Below are 24,214 nucleotides of genomic sequence, written 5' to 3'. Positions count from 1 at the left end.
AAACGCTTAGAGGATATGGAGAGAGAGCTTCTTTTTCTTTTTCTTCTTATATGTAAAGAGGAAACATATGAATCCAAATGTATATCTTACTATGTGTATGTGCACGAGAGAGAGAGAGAGGCTGCGCATTGAACACCTAGAGTCCATCTTCTCATTCTTCTTCTCCTCATATGTAGAGAGAGCACATAGACTAGAGAGAGAAAGGCAATACCATGCCTTATTTTTATTTGGATGAATTTGAATTTATCTTTTATTTTTTACAGGATGGCACTAGGTCAGTGCCCAGATCGCCTAGGCACCCATCTTGGGCATACCCGCCCAAACCCCACTGCCTAGGCGGCAATACAACCGAATTTTCGTTCATTATCAATTCATCATCATCATCATCATCATTCAAGCTTTATCTCAACTATTTGAATTCAGCTATAAGAACTTACTAAAAGAAATGCAAAGAACTGATTAACATGCATGTGCCCCTCAATTCATGAATCACAACAGTTCTCATCATCCATTCAACACTCAAAAATGTTTTGTAAAAAAGCGAAATCCTTCATTTGAATGGATGATATTAGAAAGAGAGAGACAGATGGAGAGGTAAAACCTTGAATTTCAAGGAATTGGAAAAGGTCCTAAATGAATCACTGAAATGTAGAGCAGAGTGAAATATAGAGGGAAAGTAAGGGTACTTGTCCTCTAGTAGCCAAAATCCCATAAACAAGCCCAAATTTCTAACATTGATTGTTCTCTCTTCATCTGAAATTCCCCAGATCCTCTCCCCATGTATCGAAGTCCAACTCTTAAAATCATGGTAAAACCCTATTAATAAATGAGCATATAATCTTATAATACAAATTTCCACAGAGGTATTACATCACCAATAAAGATTAGTTTCTCATTCTGGGGAAAGTAAAAGAGACTCAAGCTTTAGATGACTGCCGATTAGATTAAAAAATATCTTCGGGTACTGAAACCCTAAAAACTGTATAATGGTGATTCATACTCTTCTCTCCATGCAACCTGTGAATGCTCCCAAGCGCACCAGCATCTGGGTTTGGAAAGGCATAAAATACACGTCGTATTCTCTGATGCACGAGCGCCATAGCACACCTAGCATAACACCAAATAGAATTTCATAAAAGAATACAGTGTACAAAAAACCAAAATAAATACAACCAATGGATATGGACTATAGAAGGCCATATTCCATTGGAGTCATCATTATCATATGAAATGAAGGCCATATTCCACTGGAGTCATCATAGTTGGATGAAATAATGGACGGAGGCCTTAGTCCATTGGAGTCATTATCGTCCAATGAAATAATGGGCAGTGACCAAAGTCCATTAGTATCATCCTCATTTATTCAAATGATGGACAGTGGTGGAGATTGGCACGAATCGTTTCCTGTTCTAGAGGGTCCCACTCTCTCCATCAACAGCAGTAATTTCACTGGACAATCGTGATACCCTTTAAAATATGGTTTCCCAATGGGATACGTAAAACGTATACTTTTCCCATAAAAACGTACGTATAACAGGGTGAAATCTGTCTGTTTCCAAATTTTTAAATCAAGCATTGTTATAACATATGAATCTTGAAAAAGTAAAGAATTGTTTTTTATAGCAATGCATAAATATTTAAAACAGTTGCCTTTTAGCAAGTGATACTAATTCTTTCATACGAACTCACATCGTGCATGGCTCCCACGTAAGATAGACGTCCAAGCCCGTACAGAGGTAAGGTCTAGATGTATCTTCTGACACCGATGGTAAACATTTCACATGAGAAACTATACACGTCTCTGAGTCTACATCACCCTGATCCTGAAATTATATTACAGAATATAGAGTTGAAAACATTGAACAATGGTATCAAAGAAATGTAGAAAGATTTATGCATGCATGTCTCAGAATCTAATTTAACCAACAGTGATCTTTTCTAAAACATGAAAAAGTAATTCAACCAACTCTAGAGAGAGAGAGAGAGAGAGAGAGAGAGAGAGAGATTATCTAGCCAAAAAGTTAAATGAAGTAACACACACCTTCTCTGTAGGTATGCCTGTGCATGTGTGTGTGTGCCTGAGGGTTTTTTTTTTTTTTTTGTGATTGGGGGTGGGGGGAAGGAGAGAGAATATTTAGCAAAACTAAATAAATCAACTAACACATATACAAATAAAGAATAAAATAAAATAAATCAACTAACACACATCCCCTCTCTGTGCGTGCAGGTGTATTTTGAGAGAGAGAGAGAGAGAGAGAGAGAGAGAGAGAGAGAGAGAGAGAGAGAGAGAGAGGCCATTCCACTACAAATGTTTGCATAACTAATTCTCCATTCAATCTATTATCATGATCTCCAATGAACTCGATATTTCTTGGCAGTTGGGGTAAGAGCAAGCTTACTTTGGAAACCTCAGTCTTTTGCCTTTTCACAGACGAGGTTATAGAAGAAAACCCTGACTCCACAGATTGATCCTTTGGCTGATCCGGGACCAGGAATAGGATCCTATCCCTTGCAGCTGCAAGCCCAATGGCAACTAAGGCTGCATGTTTCAATGGATGCCATCGATGTGTTGTCAAATGTTCAACAGGAGAACTACATGTATGTGGTTTGTGCTGAGACCATGACCACGGATTTAAACACGCCACATTCACATAGGATTTTTCCCCATTTTGCTTGTAATCTGAAATATGGAACCCATTGCTTACTGTTAGGGTGTCATTAGAGTTCGTCTTCTCTGCACAAACTGATTTTGCTGGCCATGAGTCAGTTTGGTCACATGCACTTGCAACGATAACTTTAGCTGAAGGATTGACTATAATGGCAGCATTGAACACCTGCACAAGAAATGAACGAAAGCAAAAATCATAAAGAACATGAGAGATAAAATAACAAGCAGTGATGCTGAAAATAAAATTACCAAACTAAGAAATTCAGTATGCCAAATGCTTCACCAGTAAAACTCAATCCATCTAGTTATGCCAATAGCTCCAGTCTTAAACTACAGTAAGCAATTCTATTATTTAGAGGGAAGGCATTAAATAATAAAACTGAACTATGGATTAACCTCAATTTGGGTCATCAACATCCATCTGAGAGATGGAAAGTGATAGAGAAAGGACGGGATCCATCAGAACAGGACACGACCAAGTAGAGGGGCCACTTTCCATCATCATTCATCATTTGAATGCATGGTGATGACCCAATGAAATACAGTTTTCTGCATTTGTTGGTTGTAGTATTTGCCTTTATTTAAAAGAACATTCTATCACTCATCTGTATAACATGGATTCCCGGGCAAGAGCAATACAGTCACAAACCTGATTATCAAGATGACTAGACTTGGTCAATTCAATGGCCAACGTCATGAAGCCCAAGATTGCCTTTGAATCCTCCTCATTGAATACATTAATTTCATCCAAACTGCACCCCAAAAAATCAACTAGAAAGGATAAAACAGAATGAAATTTTCTATAAAAATAAAAACAATAAGAGAACAATTAGACCAATAATCTAAACGTTATTTAGAGCTTAAATGATTAAATAATAAACATGGTTCGACCAAAAAATTTTCAGATTCCAGCTATTACAAGGTGCAACTTAAATGTTGGGCTAAGGTATTAACTGCCAAAGGAAAAAGGCAAAAAAAAGGAAAATAGAATCATGCACTTACAAATGAGCCATACCCAAGTTACGAACCATATCCTGAAGCCTAAAAAGCGACTCAACAAAGAGAAAACTAGTTTTTTGTTTTTGTTTTCTTGTTTTTTTGATCATCTTCATTTTAAGCTAAATGTGTTTAAAACTACATGATTCTTCTAACTATGTAACGTTAACCCCATGAAAAGTCTGCGGTGAACGAGACATTAAACCAGGCCAAGTAATATAGAGTCTAGAGCTCTGTCTTGCTACTTGGCATGAACAAAAAGAATGGCAGGAGAAAGACAAATCTGCCAAGATAGTGCAAAGAGGGGCATCTCGAACTGATGAGAACCAAATAAATTGTGGCTCGTAGCAAATGTATATTGCAATACATGGAACTGGTTAAAATCCTCAAAAAACTAAAGTTCAAGACAAATAAACAAAGTGTAGCTCCAAAGCAAGTCTCTGTCAATACAAATGGTCACTCAAAGATCATGGTCTGTGTTTTCATTTAGCATATTTTAGCACAGCTACTCACAATAGTTTCCATGAGTAAAATATAAGAAAATTAAAAACAATTGTTAAGAGTAAAAGAGGTCCTTATCTAAGAATTCACCAAGCAACTATGAGCGTCACACTTATGAAAAGAAATATTTTGGTTATTCATACCAATTGCATTCGTAAGATTTCTTTTTTTTTGGGTAGTTCAGGGGTAGGAATCGAACTTGAGATGTAGCGTTGCTTGACCTCAACTGCTATCCATTCAAGCCCAAGCCCAAAACCAAGCCCAAGCCCAAGCCCAAGCCCAAGACCGATTCCTATTCATAAGGTAATTTGAAATGTCTTATACCAAAAACTTATTCATCCATTCATAAAATTTATCTTTTCTTTTTTCATTTGATCATTATTGAAGCTGTTCACCAAAAATATAAAAGTAAACACAATGGCTGTCTATATAATCTCCAAGGTTGCTAAGCATCATTGCTTGCCTTGTATGGATGTTAGAAAATATGTGCACGTGTATGTGTGAACATGTAGTGGTCCAACTGAGAATATCACAAGGTCAGCTGATTTCCAATAAAAGAAGAAAATAGCCAAGGTAGTTCTTGTTTCCTTCTTTGTAGAGTTTTTCTTACTTGGCAGGTGGATGATACGATGTAGGCCAATGCACACATTGTTGCACCCATTCTTCCCTTGATGAAGCAGCAATCTTTGGAACCTGAATAAATTTTAGCTGATTAGTGGTAAGTCTGAGCAACCATAAAAGGCAGAAAATTCATCCAAACAAACTATAAATGGGTAAAACTTAAAAAAGGTTTTATGTATATAAATGGTCCTGCATGGCTCTGTAGGTCACACAAATGACCAGCTGCATGAGCAGGCCAATCAAGCTCCATTGAAAGTTCAAATTGGAAGGCCCTTGGTTGAATGGGCAGTCATTCTTTTTATCTTACTAAGTAGATAAAGCTTCATCAAATAACAAAAACTCATCTTGGAAGATACAACCACAAGTAACCAAGAAAGTGAAGCAAACATGACTGCCACTTTGAAAATAGAGCAATTCTGTGCCATTGTGCATCACCCAACCAGCTATGAATATGAGACATGATTTTTTTAACGAGCACATGTTCTAGAAAATTATTTGTTCATTTCATGTGAACCCGTGAAGCATGTCTGAACAAAGCCAGTGATGTATATGGACAAAGATAATGTTAAATATTAGTTTCTTGCATTAGTGCTTGCTTATGATGCATGGAGTCCAGATAAGAGGGAATGGAAACACAAAAAACAAATCTATAAATGCTAAACAGTCCGCCTACCAACAACCAACCTAAATACTTGCCTTATTTGATGGGTAATAGAACTTCATAACAGGATATAGAAAAATGCATAAACCATATTAGAGTGCCAAATTGCTATGAGATCCCACAACCCCGATATGCCATTTCCAGTACAACCATGTTTACTAATCTGTCAACCACCCAGCCACCCAGCCAGCCCTCCTGGGTATAAATTATAAAAGTTACAAGCATCGTCATTGGTGTTTGAAAAGCACGCTTTCCAGTCTTCATGGGACTAAACAATACCTTTTGGTTTGCTTTATTCCATTCTATTTTATGAGATACCCCTTTTAATCACACTGATGATATTAATAGAGTTTCTCTCCAATGATGACCAAGCCTCTAAATTCTATACTTACTAGTCAAACACATTCAAGAGCTGCATTCATTTCAGTCAATGCAACAATAAAATCCTATTTGAATCTATAGAAGGTAAAAACCGTAAGCAAGATATACAGATAGAAGAATTACCCACTCTTGAGATGAAAGGATGCAACTGATACTCATTTATCAGCTCAAGCACATCATTTGGTATTCCTTTTAAGGGATCTTCTTCATCAACAGAAAGGCATAAGATCACAGATAACTCAACTTTTCCTGCCAAAAAAAAAGAGTCAAACACATTCCATTTTCAAACTCTAGGAAAACAAGTCGAAAGTTAACCACCAAGATTTATAATAATGAACAATTACTATTCTTGCCAAAAATATACCATAAGAAGTGGACCTCCGTATTCTTTTTACATGGTGAAGATTCTCCAAAGGCACCATCACACTTAATCGCCTGTAAATACGCAAAAAAATTCAACCAAGCAAACATCAATTGCTTTTGTATTTTCACAAAGTAATCCTTAATAAATATATATATACATTTACGAGTTAGTACAAATATAGAAATAGGTGCCCACTTCATGTCCATTTCTGTGTGTTTTTTATCGAGAGAGAGAGAGAGAGAGAGAGAGAGAGAGAGAGAGAGAGAGAGAGAGAGAGAGAGAGAGAGAGAGAGAGAGAGAGAGAGAGAGATGTTACGCAAGAATAAATGTACACATTAGGTTTGCAAATACAATACAAGTAGATTACATGTATGCATCTAATCAAATATTGGTAATTTGGTATTACAAAAATTCAATGATTTCAGCAATACTCACCTTATCAGGTTATTGGCAGCTCTTGGTTCTACATTTGAAGCAACCACACTCACTGTAAATCAAAAGTTCCCAAATAAAAAAATCAAACCCAAAGAATTCTTATTTAGAATGAATAAAGTCACAAATTCGGATCTTATTGGCTCTTCATATTCGCAAAAGGAAATCTCTAAAAGGTAACAAGACATTATAGTTCATAACACTAAACTTCTGCATGAACGAGGTGAATTTCAATTAAAAACCCTAAAAAATTTCACCGACGATCCAGGAAATGCAAATTTAAGCTCAAAACCCTAGAAAAACCAGGAAACTGAAATCTCAATTCATTGAGAAGTTCACTTACCGGTAGCGTTCTGATCCGGATTTGATTCTCGTCCTGGTACGTGAATGATTTTCCACTCCATTGAAGCTTAGCCTTTTTACAGTATCCTATTTTGGGGAAATAATATTCTCATATCAATACAATCAATATCAAGACACTTTCTAATGCAATAAACATTGACCATGGAATGTGTTGATAAAATCTAGGAGAGTTACATTTTGGGGAGAGAGAGAGAGTTATAATTTAGAGAGAGAGAGAGAGAGAGAGAGAGAGGTGGTTTTGAAAATGAAGGCAGGTAGAGAGAGACGAAGTGAGTTAGAGACTCGAGGTCTAGAGGGAAATGGTATCCGGGAGTAAATAGATAAATACGCTGCTCGTTTCTTGATGGCACTTCTCTTCCCTTCATTTGGATGGGGAACTTATGTGGTTTCGCGGGACCACCCGCTTCAAAACTTGTGGTTTCGCGGGATCACCGCAAACATTGTTGCCCCCGCGCCAAATCATAACTTGAGAGGCTGTCTTTTACACTAGAATGTTCATCGCTCTCTCTGGCCGCCGATCCCTTTCTCTCTTGCTCTTCAACTCAAGTTCTCTCTACTCTCTCTCTCTCTCTCTCTGCCCTAGCCGAGCCCCTCTTCTCTCTCTTCCTCTGCAACCGAAGCTCTCCACCCTATTCCCTTCTCTCTCTATTGTCCTTACCCCTTTTCTCTCTCTGTAACCCCTTTCTATCTCTCTCTGCAACCAGTCTCTCTCTTGTTGTTGCTCTCTTTCTTCAAGCCCTATCCCTCATTTGTTGCCGCCAGCTCTCTTATCCTTCTGTCCTATCTCTTCAATCCCTTGAAGAAATTTCAGGTGTTTTCTTCATTGTTCCTAAAAGTCATTGTTCGTAATTGCTTTCGATTTTTATCTACATGCTCTGATAATTTTCACTATGACAGAAAAAATAGTCTTATTTTTTATAATATCAGAAAATGGTTTTTATAGTTGCAGAGCATGAGAAAATTGGATTTAAATTGCCTTGGTAAGGTATATATAAAATATTTATTTTGGATTTAAAAGACCGGATCTTAGATTGATGTTCTTGCATTCTTTCATTGGCGTTCATTACTGATAATACTGAGATGTCTAAACTCTAGATTCTTGGTAAGCCATATTTGTCTTTTGACTTTCTATTTTTCTATTTTTGGATTGGTAACACTAGTGATCGATTAGCTGTGTAATGCCCTTTTGCTTGAAATTATCTGTGGGAATCAGTTCATTAGAAAATCCAAGTTTCATATTGAAATTATCTCTAAATCAACTGTTGTTGCTCTAAGGTATGTGGTGTTCAATTAGGAATTGCTTTGCTGGTAATTAATTGGGACCTTGCCATTGAAATCTTATGTTTGTTTTTGCTGGTTAGTAAACTAATGTCCTTGACAAGAATCGCATGTTATTGCCTTCATAGGCCAGTTCATTATACATGTGATCTATTTTACTCCATCAATTGCTAGTTTGCCCTCTTATCTGAAACTTAACAACCAATAGAGTGATCAAAATTAATACACTATGAATATGAAAGGTGGATGAAAGGGGAGAGGGAAAAAAAAATCAATAACTTCCATTCTTAACCATCCATTATGTAAGTAATGACATGGATGGGTTATAAGAGTGATCAAAATTAATACACTATGAGTATGAAAGGCGTATGGAAGGGGAGTTGGAAAAAAAAAATCAATAACTTACATTCTGAACCATCCATTATGTAAGTAATGATATGGTAATGATATGAATGGGTTATAACTAAAAATAATCGAAAGATAAATTTCAACCTCTAATCAATGAGTTTTGTAAGTAATGGTTCAATTAGTTGTTTCCAGATTTCCATGTTAGCAAACATGGGATTATGGGAAATTGCTAGCTGCTGATTTCCCTGGTTTTCATAGATAGGTTACTAGACTAGCGTCCCAGCTTCCAGCTAGCAATTTTCTACTTGCAGCTCCCAGTTTCACAGAGATTCTCCAAGAAAACAACTTTCTCAGTTACCAAACAGGCCCTTATATGCAAGGTTGGCATCGGAGTCTAGGTGTTACCTAATCGCCTTTAGAGCTGTACGTGAATATAAATTTTAATAGTATCATCATCATCATCATTAGAGCCTTTTCCGAACTCTTTAGGGTCAGCTACCTGGTTCCTAATCCGCCATTCTACTCTATTAAGGGCCAACCCTTCAATGAGGCCATAAATTCTGATAGTGTCTTTGTTTCAAATCTGTTGCAGCAACAACATATTTCAATCTAGGAGACCCAATTTGGTTCTCCTCCTCTGACTCATCATTCTCATGTATTATTGTTATGGTTAAGTTTATGTATTGTGGCTGTCTTTCCCATTTCCTCAAATATCTTTCTTCTATTACCCCACTCAGGGTTAGTCTTCTTGTTCTTTATCTCAAGATTTTCCTCTGCATTAGGTTAGTGGCTTCTCTCTCTCTCTCTCTCACTCTTTCTGTTTCTCTCTCTCTACCTAAATTTTGAGGTTTTGGCCTATAGATTGCTTTTTGATGATGTATGTTTACAGGAATAAATGACATTTGATTTCTTCTCAGAAATTTTTTGTGTATATCTCAGTTTGGATATAATCCTTACTTCAATTCTGTGTATATTTTATTTTATTTATTGTCTCTTTTGGGTATGTTCAACTCTGTGTATATTCATTTGGAGATGATCAATACACTATTACTTATAAGGAAAATAAATAATTAAAATATAAAATTGTCTAGATATTGTAATTTGAGTAGTTTTAATGATTTTCAAATGTTCATGCCCCGTTGAATTTCCTCATAACCGCTAATTTGCTAATCTTTACTTTTTTTATTTTTTCTGATAGCTAATACTTTGCTTTGTCAGATTTCTCCTGTCCTTTAGCTCTTGCATTTTTTTTTGTTTTTTTGTTTTTATAGATTACAATCCAATGTTTAGCTAATCCAATGGTGAGCCTGATAAAATTGACATATAATTCCTATGTGCTTCCTATCAGCTATACTAAGATAACCTATAAGTTAACCTTTGTAGGACCTTTACATTGCCATTTAATTTAGCATTTATTGAAACTAATTCTCTTATGCTTCATTCATCGAGATAACCATGTAATTTAAATTTTTGATACCTTCTTATTTGCTATTAAGTTTAGAATATATGGAAGTTAACTGGCAACTAAAACTTAGCACTGTTCATTCTTTTTTCAGTGTGTAAAATAGGCTGGGTGATTCTCACTATTCCATTTAAATGAAGCATATTTTAAAGATTATATCATTGCTCGTAGCAATTTTTGCTATTTGGATCGGCTTCTTGAAACTTTCCATAATTCCTGATTCTCAGGCCTGGTTGGTAAGTCACTGTTCTTTAGTTGTTCATTCATTATATATTAATTCGGTATAAAGGGTACAAACTTATTTTCTTTGGTTATTTATTTTGAGAAGCAGTTGCCAATCTATCTTGTAATATCCTTGGGATGCTATGGTCTATTCATGGTGGGATGGGGTTTGATGCTGTTCCCAACATGTCCACATGAAGCTACGCTGCTAAAAAAGGTTCCTTATTGTTTTTCTAGACTTTGTTCATGTCATCTTTCTGTTCTAGGTTTATATAGCATTCATAGTTTTTCTATATATAAATATTTATTGGGTTTGAACTAGTAATTATCTTAAAGTATGATGTGTATTGATATTTTCTCATATGTCATAAATTGTCCTTAATGCTCCTTAATATTCTCATCTCTTATTACTTGTTGGAAGAACTGATTTAATTTGTTTGTCGGGTTTGAAAGCTGACAAGGAAAACCATGAGATAGTTTATGGTTTTACACTTTAGATGTGATTAACTCCATACATGACTCAAATTTTTTTCGAGGAAGCATGGTTTCACCTTTACCAATTTATTCGGACAGAATAATGTAATGCAAAAACCCAAACAGTTTCTTAGAATTTCAATGTTTTCTTACAAGTGGCCAATATTACATGTTCATTTAAGTTGGTATATTGAAACATTTATCCCACATTGAGCATGTGTTCTTTATAGTATATTGCAAACATCCAAACAGTTAGAATGTCATTCCATTTCTTTTTAAAGTTCAAATAGATATCCTTTGAGTTGGTACTTTCAAATTTTATATTCTTAATAGTCCATTCCTCCTGTGTTTTCTATTTAAGTTTTATTACATTTTCATTCTAGAGGAAAACTTTTGCAAACTATCTCATTGTTAAGACCATTGATTTTAATCAGGCCATAATTTGGGGCTTTCTTTTTTGTGTAGTAGAAACTGAAAGTTTTCTATGATTGTAAAAATTTAAAGAAATACAAAAGCTGCTAGCATCACATGCACCTTTAATGCTTGCATGGTGGGAAACCACAACCAGGCTGTTTATCCCCTTTAGGCTCCTATGGTCTAAAGCTTTATTTCAAGCTGATTGTCAACAGTCAACATGTTCACATTGGAGAGGTCTAGAGCAAATCTTTCAAAAGAAATGCAAATTTTAACTCACAAATCAACTAAAATTGGTAGTTAGTTACTCTCAAAAAAAAAATGGTAGTTAGTTAAATAAAAAAATGAGAACTAGACGTCAGGTGAGTGAGCCAACGTGGAAGCAGTTTTTGGGAACCATGGAAAGGGTTTACAGTTCCAGCTCTGGATGCTTCTACAAGTAGCCAAGCATGTCTTTTTTGTTCTAATCGAAAACCAAGAAGATCCATGTTCTTGTACACATGTTCAAAGAATTTCCACTGGTATGAAATAGCAGAGCTGCAGAAGCCTCTAGTGTCAGACTTTTAAGTGTATGAATGAGAAGAAATAATTGCAATAATCAAGATTCACAACCGGCTTCAGGCTTCTTTATCCCTTCAAACAATTCTTTAGCGTACAGCTTCAAAATAATTTATGGTTCCCATGTTAAGAGTACATTACTCCCACACATTTTCAAAAATATATATGTATTCATCTGCATGTCCACCATCCATTCAAGATTGGTCATGCCAGTAAATGGTAACTCCAGTGGTCTACTGGACAGAGCCTCTTTAGTTTCTCAATCTGAGTCATATCCTTGTTTTACCTCCCATTGTTGTGAAGACAACATGCAAATTCACTTTAAACACTTGCAGTTCCAACTACTACTCATGTATCCATGTCTTCAACTGCTTCAACAGCTTCATTAACTTGCCTCTGGCCATAAGGGACTCACAAGAACTGCCATATTCAAAAAAACAAAAATAAGAAACATAGAGAAAAAATTTTGTAGACCCCAGGTCATATTTACCTGATTTTGTCATCATCTTCAAACGAGTGTTTCCTGTGAGACTCACTCACACACACATGCATATGATGTTCCTAAAAAAAGGAAAAATCCCATTTGCTATTCAAAATGACTTGTGTTTCATTGATCATTTAAACATATTATTAGGCTATCTTTTATAAACACCAACGTATTTTGCAACATGGCCAAATAAACTTTAAAAGTTATCCAAATGACAAGAAACTTCACTTTCAATATGTTTTGGTAAAAATTGTCTGGGGATGACTGTTGCGTTTACCACAGCTTTAGATCATCCATCTATTGAACAATGATATCAACAATTTTAGCTCAAAGTCTGTTTTCCTTTGTTTTACTGGTAAGATCAATCATGGGCTATTTGCAAAAAATGGAGTGCTAAAAATCCTCCATATCTGGTTCTTGGTGGTGTGGTGTGGTCAATGCTATGGAAATTGATTGTGTGAAGCATAGATTTTTCCATAATTTGTGTCTTTCGTAAAAGAGCTAAAACAATCCCATTTGCTTTTCAAAATGATTTACATTTTGGAGAGGGTGTATTGGTCATATTTATAGGCATTTTTCTCTTAACTAATGCATTTTGTAAAATAACAGAAAATCGTAGTAACTTTGAAAGAAGCAAAACACTTTACTTTGAACTGAGGTGATGTATTTGTCATATCCAAAAACAAATTGGTGTGCATGTGTTGGTACATGGTATTCCAGTTACTTTTTTATGCGTGTTTTTTTTTTTATAAAAACAAGAAGTTAAGAAACCAAATCATCATCATCCAAGCCTTATCCCAACTATTTCGGGTCGGCTAAAGTTAAGAAACCAGATGTAGCAGCCAAATAAGATGGATAGTGCCTTGCCTATTCCGAATATATGATTGATTTGGGATAGTGTACCCTATGGAGTCAAAATCAACAGAAACGGTCAAATATCTGCGACTTTGAGGTCAAATATCTGTGACTTTGAGGTCAAACATCTGCAACTTTGAGGTTTATGGCAACTTTGATATATCAATGCTTTAAAGAGTACACCATGAAGGGAGTAGCCTAACAAAGCAAACCCCCCCCCCCCCCCCCACACACACACACACACACACATGTATATATATATATATATATATATATATATATAAGGAATGAGATTCTGTCAACTCACGGGTTGACATCTACAGTGTCAGCCAACGGCTCAGATTCAATCTAAGCCGATCTGATGGTCACAACTTCATTTTGTATTTGAATTTTCATTTTTTTTTCTATAAATCCAAATTATTTGAAATTTTAGGCATTCATTCTTCTCATCAAGGCGCACCTAATAAAAATATTAAAGAAATAATTCGCAAAATAAAAATTGACCAAAGTACCCCTGAAAAGTTTTGGGGGTATTATAGTCAATTAATATTTTACTAATTATTTTTGTTTATATTTTTATTAAATTATCCTATTTTTAAAGAATAGACGTTAAAAATTCAAGTGATTTGGATTTGTTTAAAAAAATGAAAATTCAAACACAAAATGAGGTCGTGACCATTAGATCGGGCTTAGATTCAATCTGGGCTGTTGGTTGATAGGGTCCTTTCCCATATGTGTGTGTGTGTGTGTGTGTTTGTGTGTGTGTGTGTGTGTCTATGTCTTTGTTTGTGTTTGTGTTTGTCTGTCGTAAGTAGAAACTGTTGATGAAGAGACCTGGGGCTTTGGTGCTATGTCAAGCGAATTATTCCAGTGTATGCTGTATCTTGATTCCTTAGAATGTACCTGAACATCGGAACCCTCACTCTTTTGTGTGAGGTATTCTTCTGTTGAATCAAAGTGCTGCTTCATTATAACATCAATTGAGTGCAATAGTTCTTGTGAACTCCTTAAAAATAGCAGAGACCACTGACTTGTACGGCATGAAATATGTTCATGTTGATCTGGAGAAATCATCAACATGATTAATGTAAGATGTCTTATTAGATTTCGTTTCTGTGGCATAGGAGCCTCAAACATCTGAATGTATTATATATATGATCTGAGACCTGCTTCTATCTTTATTTTGAGTAGTTTAAGAAGGAGGAATAACAATATTTTAACCTCCCACTAAAGAAGGGTATTGCACTTTGTCAATGTAGCGATGGGAATTGAACTGAGGAAAAGATATAGCATAAATAATGAAAATGAGGGTGTCCCAAATGAGAATTCCATGAAGAGTAGCAGGAGCTAACATGAGATATACTAGCAGGTTTGGAAATGTGATATATGGCAATGGATTTGTAACATTTGAAGTTTCCATGCGTAGTTTGGTTGAATTGGTGGTCTAAGTAGATTTTTTTCTCTATATCCTGTGCTTTTTCGGGAATGTCAATTTTTCTCTTGAGTTTTTAAAGAAGATAATTCTCAGTTTTTAAGGAAGATGATTCTCTTACAGGATATTTCTGAGGCCAAAGATTTCTTGAAGCAAAGAGGAGTTGATGTGGGTGAAGGCTAAGGCTGATGGAAAGGATGCCCTCTTTGACCCAATGATGGGAGAGAAAATGCTAAACCGTTGATGGTTCGAGGTTTTGCCTTTAGAGAAAATGCTAACTGTTAATGGTTCGAGGTTTGTCTTTAGAGAAAATTGTAACTTTTAACAGCTCGAGGTTTTGTTTTTATATCATTTTTTTGTTGTTTCTTTTACCAGTTTTTGGTGGTTGTCTAATCAAGGCTGGTACAAGGACTATTTTTCATATGAGTGTTAGTGTTTGGTTACTTTACTTCTGAGTCGGTATTTTTTAGTGTAATGGAGGGAGTATATGTGATAGAGTTCATTGTTAGTGACAAAGATTGTAATTTGATTTGAGGATGGAATCAGTGTGGAAAGCGGTTACCATACGAGGAAAAGAGTTGCTTATCGAATTTTTTTCTTGGAATTTCGGCTGGGTTTTGGGTTTGAGTTTTTAAAAATATGAAACTAAGGGCGGCGTGTTTGCAGCTTCCAATAAGGGGCCCTTCCTAAGAGGGGCGTGGAAGGCCACGCTCCCATATTTCGGCTTCCACACCATGCAACAATAATGGGAGGCTTGATTGGTGGAACTTGGATCTCCTGCTTCCAAAAAGTTCCACGAATCAAACACGCTACAAAATTGGGGGCCGAAGAAATCAATCGAGAGCATTAACCTAAGGGACAAACCGAGGCCCTAAACAATCAAAACAAGGTGCACACTCAAATAGTGCTGAAATATGTTGTTTTAGTATAAGAAAATATTCATGATGACCTAAGAATTTATTTTCCTCTCTATTGAAATATTGGGAAACAATGTAGATCGAGCATATCTATAAATATTTGAAAAACTTGAAAAATTCACGGGCGTTATTTTCAAGATTTGAAATCTATTTTTTCTCATATCTATAAATCTTGAGATTGAGATGATCGAATTGAGGGTTTTCAGCATCGAAACAACCACTTTTTGTGAATACGTTAATCGCTTTTATATGAATTTTTTCTTTAACCTAAACTCTGTGTATGCTGTATTTTTTCTCTCCTAGAAGGATTAATCTTTATTTATATATATACGGTCTACGTTGCAGGGAGGAGATGTGCAGATACGGTTTAGGTCGAAATAAATGCCGTCCATGGATGAAATCTTTTTCGTTTTAGATGGTTTCGCAAACCGTTCAAAGATGAAAGAGAGAGCATTTTATGCTTTTGGTGATATTTTTGGCATAATAGCTGATAATTGTGCGACCCAAAAAAGAAAAGAAAATAGCGAGATTAAGTACATTTTAAGTTTTAGGATAACCTGGCAAACCAATGCACGAGAAAACTACGATTTCAAAGAAAAGTGGAACAAACTTCTCGAAGAAGACTGCAAGCATCAAAACAAATTCGTAGTTAAATACTCTGGATATCTCTTAGACTTGTACCATGCTTTCTCTCTCATCCGAACTTAAAGCTCTCTCTAAATAAATTCGGAGTTTAGTACTCTGGATGTCTCGTAGATATCTACCCTGCTTTCTCTCTCATCCAAACCTTAAATCTCTCTCTCTCTCTGTGCGTGTCTCTCCACTGTCCTTTCTCTTGTTTATATCTCTCTCTTCTCTCCTCAATATTTAGCATCTCTCTAGGTTCTCCACTGTCTTTTCTCTTCGTTACTTCTCTCCTCAATATTTAGCATCTCTCTAGCAGCTCTCCACATGCGTCTCTCCCTCTTCACTCCATATTGTTAGCGTCTTTTTCTAGGTTCTGGAGCTCTCCATACGCGTCACTCCTCCATGTTGTTCGCATCTCTCCGTGTATACTGCAGTTTTTTTTAGAGAGGTCCGTCTCTCTTCTACTCTTTTGCTCACATGTGAAGTTTGTATAAAGCAGAGGCTCTAAACAATCAAAGTGCATCTTCAAATAGTTTCAAGAAAGGCAATTTCAATATTGAAAATCTTTGTAATAGCTGTAAAATATATTTTCATCTTTAATTATAAAATTGAGAGTGCATCTTCAAATAGTTTCAAGAAAGGCAATTTCAATATTGAAAATCTTTGTAATAGCTGTAAAATATATTTTCATCTTTAATTATAAAATTGAGAGTTTCAAAAAAAAGTATAGATCGAGTAGATCTATAAAAAAAACTTCAAAATCTTAAAAATTAACGGTACAAAAATTCACTACAAGAACTACTCCTTAAAATTTATTTATTTATTTTTCTTGATGTCCATACTCCACGCATCGCAATGTCCATACGACATTGTTCTCTAATTTGATTGTTCAGAGCCTCGGCTCCATAATTTTTCCCCCGTATACTCGATCTCTCCACTTTCCTCTCCCTTGCTGCATCTCTCTCTACTCTCTCCCCTCCACTATACTCTCTCTCTCCTCTTTTGCTTGAACGTAATGTATACCGTCACTCCTCTTTCTCGATCGTGCACAGCACACTATCCAGTATTTGCTCGTCCACAGTGTTTTAGGGCACGTGTGAAGCGGACAGAGGGATGAGAGTCAGAGATGGGTCCATGACGCTGATGCCTCGCTGTCCCCCGCTTTCTCATTGCGTTACACGCGGCGCACATCCGCACCACCCCTCACGCCCACCCAACAATTCGCCCCAGACCACCTCTCTCTCTCTCTCTAACATTTTCCCCCCAATTCTCTCTCTCTAACTTTTTACTCTCTTTCCTCCTACTCCGTTCTTTTCCCCCTCTCTCTCTCTCTTCCACTCCTGTCTCACTCTATAACTCCTCTGGTCCAGGTTTAGAAAATTAATTCACTACGATTTCGCTCCGCATTTCATCTCTCTCTCTCTCTCTCTCTCTCTAAATTCTAAATTTCCTTAGGATCACTCAAAATTCGGGAATTTCATCCCTCGATTTACAGTACTCAGCCCTAGTTCTCTCTCTCAAAGCCAGTTATCTAGAGAGAGAGGACGTAAAGGCCTGGTTCTAGGGTTTCTGGACCTTGGCTTGATGGCGGCCTTGCAAGGGAGCCACCATCTAATGGTCGAGCGCTCCTCAGGCCGAGCTCAGGCTGAATTTCGGCCATCCGATTGTGTGCAACTCCCCCAAGTTGAAGAAATCTCAACCGTCAAAACTCCTGAAAGGGTTAAGAGAGATGAATGGAGTGAAGGTGGAGTCACTTCTCTTCTTGATATCTATGAATCAAAATGGCTCCTTCGAAATCGAGCAAAACTGAAGGGTTCGGATTGGGAGGACATAGCCCGCCAGGTCTCAATGAGAAACTCAGGGACCAAGCCATCGAAGACCCCAAACCAGTGCAAGAACAAGATCGAATCGATGAAGAAACGATACAGAGCTGAGATAGCATGCAATTCTCTCTCTGGGTCTTCTGCATGGCAATTCTATAATCGAATGGATGGGTTATTAAGGGGAGCTTACTCTTCTCAAGTGAGGATCAATGGTGATGGAGCAGGAGAACCAGTAGTTACAGATTTGGGCCTACAAGCCTTACCCAAAGTGGAATTGGACAATTCAGAGCAAGAATTGAAGAGAGGGACTGAAATGGGGAGACCCCAAAATCAGGAAGTTGCAGAGGTTGAAGGCCAAATTCAAGAGAGCAATCAAGAAGATGGGTCTAATACTTTGCCTGATAGGAAAGATAGCAGGAATGAAGATAGTGATACGAGCACACCAAAGAGCAAACTCGGTGATTGTGGAGATGGGTCTCGTAAAGGAGCTCGTTATAAGCGAAGAAAGATAAGAGAGAACGAGAGTGAGTTAGCAGGGAGCATCAGAGCTTTGGCTGATTCAATTTTGAAGATCGAGCATGCTAGGGTTGAAATGTATAAGGAGTCAGAGAGGTTGAGAGCTGAGGTCGAAGTGAAAAGGTCTGAAATGGAGTTGAAAAGGACTGAAGTAATAGCGAAAACACAGTTGCAGATCGCTAAGCTTTTATCGAAGAGAATAAGAAATCAGAGTAACAAGAGGATGGGACCACCACCTTCGGGGTCGGGTGCAGAGGAGACGATGGGTTAGTTCTTCTTGGCCTATAAAAATAAAATCATGCATTGTTCATTTGATATCAATATCCATATGAATTACACGCCAGATAAAATTGTTTCTTACTTGTATTTTGTATTTATTTTATGAGAGTGAGCTTGTACGGTATAATGGGATAAAGTTGCATCTGTGAACATTCAAGAAAAGATGAAGTTGCACGTGTATTACTATGAAGTTGCATCTGTTCTATATGTATATTATCAGTTTTAAATTTCAATGTATATTCTGATTCCCCAAGCTAAAATTTATGGAGAACAATCATTCTTCAGTGAAGCAAGATATCTGACTTGGGCAGTAATTTGGGTCTAAGTAGCAATAATATGCTAGTCAAGTGATGTGCAGCATTATGGTACAAGTTAAAAAACCAAAAATATTTAAGAGGAAAGTTTCTAGTGGTTGCAGGGTGAAAGGCAAACTTAACTTCTTTCTTTTGTTCCTCAGATGTGCTCAAATCTTTCTTTCCTCACTATAGGCTGTCTTACAAGATGAAAGTCTCTTGCGTGATTTTGCAATGACACTTATCCCTTATCATCTCTTTTTTGGGGCATGGCTGGTTTTAAACTTTTTTTTTTTTGCGGCTATTTCAGCGGTAGGAATCAAACTTGAGATGTAGCACTGGTAAGCATCAACTGCTAACCACTCTGTACAAGGGTGGTCAAGGGTTTAAAGTTTTTTTTTTTGAGAGTAAGGTTAACTGGTCAAGGGTTTAAAGTTTGTGTACTCATTCGAACCAGCAAAGTAACTAAGACAAAGAAAATGATTGTGATTTATTGGAAGTTTACTGAAGTATGCCCATATATGAATTCCCTGTATAGGCCACATCGAAAGTTGCAATGCATCAAAGCTTTCCTTGTGTACAATGAAACTAAATGTAAGTAAGAAATATAAGCTGTTATGTACATGATGTACGGGTGTTCTGAATGAGAACTTTACTTCCATGTTAATGGGTGCTTAAAGATCCTTATGCAGAAATTTAAGCTGCATGCCATCTACATTGTTTGGTGGTCCATATTCAGTATAATTTTCTGAAGGAAAAAGTTTATATAAGGTTGCAACCTTATATCATTGAAGTAAAGTGACCTAAAAAATCCCACAAAAGAGAGTGTGTTGGAGAACCCTCCAATTGATCATCTCGACCTCGAAATATATGGACGTGAAGGAAATTCAAGTCAAAAAAATATTGCATCTTGTAACAAGTTATGTGGATTGTCGATTTTCAAGATTTTTTAGTGTTTATTACATTTGCTCCATCTGGAACGATATCTCTAATCAAATTCTAGAGGTGCCTCCTTACTTCTACGGTTTAAGGAGGCAACTTTATACAAACCTCACCCTTTTTTAAAAGGATAGCAATAAATACTTGAGGAAAGCTAGGGAGAAGATTTAGTTTAATCACTTGGAATGGAACAACAATGAACCAAAAGCAACTGGATCACTAGCTCAAACATTTCCTAACTTTGAGACAGTCACATATCAGGTCTCTAGCATCCGATTTTACTGGGATCAGTTTAGGAATGGTGCCAACTGGGTTGGCAGCATTAACTCTTTCTGACTAACTCAAGTAAAAGTGCTGATGATTTGATATTTGCTTCTTGTAACTTCTCTCTTGAATTTGTATTCTCATGCTCTGTTGTTTCTCTCTTTTCTAGACTCTCTCGAGAATCACCAGATTACAGGGTTACTCTAGAAAGGCACTTTACCTATCTAATGGTTCCTAATTCATCAGATTCCCCTAAAGTTGTATTGAAATTGCCTATATGGATGGTATCGCATTTGTTTTCAAAAAGAGGCACTTCATCTGTTGTTTCAAAATGATATCATGGATGCATTGATAAAAATCACTCTGAAGCTTCGTTGTGCACATATTGACTTTTTTTCCCAAGTTAGTTCATGATCCGTAATCGGAGTTCTATAATGCATTTCTTTCTATTTTTTTTATATTCATTATTTTTAGTGCATTCCCTTAAGATATTTTAATCTACCACATTCGGTTGTTGAAAATTGACCGCAATGGGCTTTGAAACATGGCTTAGGTCATGTCCTGTGAAATGAAGCTTTTACTTAAATGGAGGTGTCCTATTGTCATGTGGTCAAATGACAGAAGGTTCCTTATTCCACTTTATGATGCATGGATACTTGACAATGGGCTTTGTATCTGTGTCAGATGCCTTAGAAGTTTAGATATATGTATTCAAAGTAATGGAAATTTTATGTTCTACCTGTGTCTACAGCCACATCCAGGCATCGTGGTTCACACTCTTACTACGGTATAGACTCTTATCTTGATTCATGGTGGTCTATTCTCCTACAAAGATTATTTTTCTCAGATGCAGATCAGCGTTTTGAAGAACTTTTAATGATTATTTGATTGGTTTTACTGTTTTAAGATTGAATGTTCTTAGATTTGTTGGATTCCTGGGATGCCCTGCGTCACCATATTTCTGGGCTATTCGTCATAGAATGATATCGAGTTATTGGCATTTGTTAAATGGCCTACTTTCTTAGTAGTTGGTCAATTTGATTTGCTTAGGTAGATTAGGGGTTGAGCTCATAAAAGCTCACCAGTACTGTTCCAATTAGCATTTTGCAGGATTTCTTAAATCTAGTTAGTATTGTTCTATTTTGTTCTTGAAACTAAATGTAAATTTCATAGTTCATGTAGTTGTTTATGCTTTTAGTGTCTTTCAAACATGACATGCTCTTTTGATTAACAGCGGCATGATGTTGAGGGAAATTTCATTTAATCGAGGGAATTTCCCTTAGAAGCTGCAATATTATGGGTATGTAAGCTAAGACAGTCTTTTGTTTGGGCCAGGGATTGTATGTGAGTTAATTTTGTTCATGTTAATCCATCTCACTGTATAGATGTTTTGGCTTATTCAAGGTTGATGTTTTAGAACTGAGCTCCTCTTTATTACTCTTCTACCATGTAAGTTGCTAAGAAGTGTTTATTAGGGGAGCATAGAGATGACTTGGGTTCTATAATCTGTCACTGTAATGGATGTAGAAACACGCTCTACTGCTTCTGACTCTTCATGATTACATGATGAAATTAAGATAGAGAAAATCAAAACAAGTTGAGGAAACACTTTATTGCTTCTCATTCTTACATGATAATATGATGAAATTGAGAGAGGGAATAAAAGTAAAATCAAAATACGTTGCACTCTTAAAGGAAACCAGAAACCCAGGGTCATTTGTAGTGTTGTAGAGATTCATGATCTCTGAACTCTGAAAGGAATGCTAATGACAAGAATAAGATTCTACGACTAGCAATTCATTGATTTTCAAACCATTTAGAAACTTGGATTTGATCGACTAATCCCTTTGCAATGAATGAAGAGTCAAATGCTTTGGCAATTCCTTGGGATGAATTGATAGATAGAAAGACTTATTATTCAGATGAACTGCGTGGACAATATGGAAGATATGCAAGTGACAAAGGTTTATTCAGCACGGGCAGCTTTATTTGGAATCATGTGGAATTTGCTCATTGTCCTCTGTAATTAATGTAGGCAAAAAATGACACCCAATTAAGGAAGATAGGGTTTTGGTTCTTAATTTACTTCATATCTACCTCCACAAAAAAAAAAAAAAAAAACAAAAAAAAAAGAGAAAAAGAAAGGGGTGTATGATTGTTGGAGTTCAATCCCAATTCAATTGATCTCTGGGATTGGGGAACTTGGGCTTACCATAATCTAATAATTATCACCATTATATGAGCTTTATCACAACTATTTGGAGCTGATTACAAGAATTTTGTTCCACCATTTTGCTTTATGAAGGGCCATATCTTCAATCAAACTATAAGTCACTATATCTCTTCTCATTATTTTTATCCATGTCTTTTTGAAAGTTTTTTTTGTCGTTTTTAGAGCCTTTCACTTGTACATAATCGACATTTCTAACTGGTGTGGTGTTAAGTGTATGCTGTATTTGGCCTGCCCACTTAAGTGAATAAGTCTACATTCCCCCATCTATCGCCTATTGGATTTGCCCCAAAGTTCTCTTGTATGTATTTATTCCAAATTCTATCTTTTATTGTCTTGCTACTCGTCCATCTTAATATATACATCTCAACTGCTCTCATTTTATGGATATGTTATTTCTTGACTGCATAGCATTCGGTCCCGTGAAGTATAGCTGGTCGTACAATCGATCAACCTATAAAATGTTTACCATATTCTATTGTTCAATAAAAAATAGGTTCTGGTAAGGTTGCGGCTTCATACAATAGCACTTAAAAAGCAGCCAAGAAACTCAAATCCGACGCCAAAAAACCGTGCGGTGGCTTGTGAATTCATTTCCGCCTCAACTGTGGAATTTAGAGCTCCGAAGAAGTATAAATCCGGCATATTTAGGCCTATGAATTCATTTCCGCCCCAACTGTGGAATTTAGAGCTCCGAAGAAGTATAAATCCGGCATATTAATGAAATCTTGAAATGGACAGTCCAGAATAGAGTCACGACTATAGTTAGCAAGTCTGGAATTATCAATAAATCGATTCAAATATAACCTCTTTCTCTATAAATTAATAACGGTAATATTCTCTCACCCTTTAAATTATTAAAGACACGGATCTCTCTGTAATTCAACGACTCAATTTTTTTTCTCTCTCAAACCGTTAAAAACAACGATTCTCTTTATCTCTCAAAATCAAAACAAAACCCTGGTGGTTCTCTCTCGAAACTCTACGATGGGTGATGGTCACCCAGGGCTCTCTCTATAGAACGATGGAGTTTAGAGATGGCAACCATGGCTCTGATGGGTGACCTCAACTCTCTTTCTTTCTCTATCAGATGGGTGAATGGTGAGTTTATGAGGAGAAAATCCTAGAGAAGCAGATTAAAAATTTGTATTCAGAAATAGTGAGGAGCTAAATCCAAGCTATGATGATAAAGCAATTCGTTATCCAGAATGGCTATGAATGGGTGACCATGGTTCTCTCTCTTTCTCTCTATATCAGATGATTAAATTTAGGATTTTAAGTTACTGTTAAGTTTTGTTAAGTTTTGGGATTTTGATTGAAGTTTAGCTTTCAACAATTTTATGCATATCTATTATAAGTTAAATTTGGGGATTTTTTATTGAAGTTAGAGTTAAATCTCTTATTTCGAAGAGTATTGGGTTATTTCTCTATCAGATGGTTTTTTCTAATATATTTTTCTCCAATCTAATCTTTGTTAAATTTGAGGATTTTTTATGCAATTAGTTTTTCTGTAAGATCTCAATCTATTTTTCCCCAATCTAATGCAAGGTAATTTTTTTGTTAGTTTTCTCTGTAATATTAAATTTGGTTTTTTTTGCTAAACCATCTTATCTGTTTTTCCCAATCAGCTTGTTTGTCTCAGTAATGTTAAATTTGGGGATCTAATTAAGTTAGTTTTCTCTTTAATGTTAAATTTGGGCTTTTTTTTTTTTTTTTTTTTGCTAAACGGGGATTCTCTTCCCAAAAAAATACTCTGTTTTAGAAGGTAAAAGATAGAAATTTCAAAAAACAGAAATAGGTTATTTAACT

General features: G+C 36.2%; 3 protein-coding genes across 10 annotated transcripts; 2 read left to right on the top strand and 1 right to left on the bottom strand.

Annotated features, from left to right (window-relative positions):
• Nucleotides 1-694: 694 nt before the first annotated feature.
• Nucleotides 695-7,349, bottom strand: EMB2820 (Cytidine/deoxycytidylate deaminase family protein). Of its 7 annotated transcripts, none has more exons than XR_016045988.1 (9): nt 6,968-7,343; nt 6,628-6,679; nt 6,193-6,263; nt 5,952-6,077; nt 4,776-4,858; nt 3,318-3,420; nt 2,400-2,834; nt 1,690-1,823; nt 695-1,107 (listed from the first exon to the last, which is right to left on the bottom strand). XR_016045988.1 is itself a non-coding variant. In XM_006845454.4 (9 exons), exons 1-9 carry the CDS (start codon nt 7,026-7,028, stop codon nt 945-947), a joined length of 1,224 nt encoding a protein of 407 aa, XP_006845517.1. In that variant the 5' UTR covers nt 7,029-7,349; the 3' UTR covers nt 695-944. The 7 variants fall into 7 exon arrangements, 4 of the variants coding, with proteins under 4 accessions (XP_006845517.1, XP_088710042.1, XP_088710041.1 ...); XR_016045987.1 differs by having other exon boundaries at nt 3,318-3,439; nt 6,968-7,340; XR_016045989.1 differs by having other exon boundaries at nt 3,318-3,439; nt 5,956-6,077; nt 6,968-7,340.
• On the top strand, nt 7,334-15,083 carry DPMS3 (dolichol-phosphate mannosyltransferase-like protein). 2 transcript variants are annotated; one of them, XR_016045991.1, is made up of 5 exons: nt 7,334-7,798; nt 10,170-10,311; nt 10,407-10,514; nt 14,345-14,454; nt 14,641-14,778. XR_016045991.1 is itself a non-coding variant. In XM_011625501.3 (4 exons), the coding sequence occupies exons 2-4, from the start codon at nt 10,210-10,212 to the stop codon at nt 14,698-14,700; spliced, it is 270 nt and encodes an 89-aa protein (XP_011623803.1). In that variant the 5' UTR covers nt 7,334-7,798; nt 10,170-10,209; the 3' UTR covers nt 14,701-15,083. The 2 variants fall into 2 exon arrangements, 1 of the variants encoding a protein (XP_011623803.1); XM_011625501.3 differs by lacking the exon at nt 14,345-14,454 and having other exon boundaries at nt 14,641-15,083.
• A 1,318-nt stretch (nt 15,084-16,401) lies between these two features.
• On the top strand, nt 16,402-21,594 carry LOC18435408 (uncharacterized). The gene is made up of 2 exons (XM_006845453.4): nt 16,402-18,666; nt 20,927-21,594. Exons 1-2 carry the CDS (start codon nt 17,646-17,648, stop codon nt 21,061-21,063), a joined length of 1,158 nt encoding a protein of 385 aa, XP_006845516.2. The 5' UTR covers nt 16,402-17,645; the 3' UTR covers nt 21,064-21,594.
• Nucleotides 21,595-24,214: the final 2,620 nt, after the last annotated feature.

The sequence above is a fragment of the Amborella trichopoda genome, chromosome 12 (genome assembly GCF_054954075.1).
Source record: "Amborella trichopoda isolate Santa Cruz 75 chromosome 12, AtrichopodaSantaCruz75HAP2 v2.0, whole genome shotgun sequence".
Lineage (NCBI taxonomy): Eukaryota > Viridiplantae > Streptophyta > Magnoliopsida > Amborellales > Amborellaceae > Amborella > Amborella trichopoda.
Note: the sequence above shows the minus strand (reverse complement) of the source record. Positions and strands in the feature narration are given on the sequence as shown.

Excerpts from the sequence above, each read along its gene's own strand:
- EMB2820 (XM_006845454.4), bottom strand. The coding sequence starts at position 7,028 with ATGGAGTGGAAAATCATTCACGTACCAGGACGAGAATCAAATCCGGAT. Across the intron at positions 6,264-6,627 it reads GCTGCCAATAACCTGATAAG|GCGATTAAGTGTGATGGTGC; the intron begins GTGAGTATTGCT and ends GCGTATTTACAG. Across the intron at positions 4,859-5,955 it reads TGCATCCTTTCATCTCAAGA|GTTCCAAAGATTGCTGCTTC; the intron begins GTGGGTAATTCT and ends AAATTTATTCAG.
- DPMS3 (XM_011625501.3), top strand. The coding sequence starts at position 10,210 with ATGAAGCATATTTTAAAGATTATATCATTGCTCGTAGCAATTTTTGCT. Across the intron at positions 10,312-10,406 it reads CTGATTCTCAGGCCTGGTTG|TTGCCAATCTATCTTGTAAT; the intron begins GTAAGTCACTGT and ends TTTGAGAAGCAG. Across the intron at positions 10,515-14,640 it reads AAGCTACGCTGCTAAAAAAG|GATATTTCTGAGGCCAAAGA; the intron begins GTTCCTTATTGT and ends ATTCTCTTACAG.
- LOC18435408 (XM_006845453.4), top strand. The coding sequence starts at position 17,646 with ATGGCGGCCTTGCAAGGGAGCCACCATCTAATGGTCGAGCGCTCCTCA. Across the intron at positions 18,667-20,926 it reads GGGTGCAGAGGAGACGATGG|CCACATCCAGGCATCGTGGT; the intron begins GTTAGTTCTTCT and ends CTGTGTCTACAG.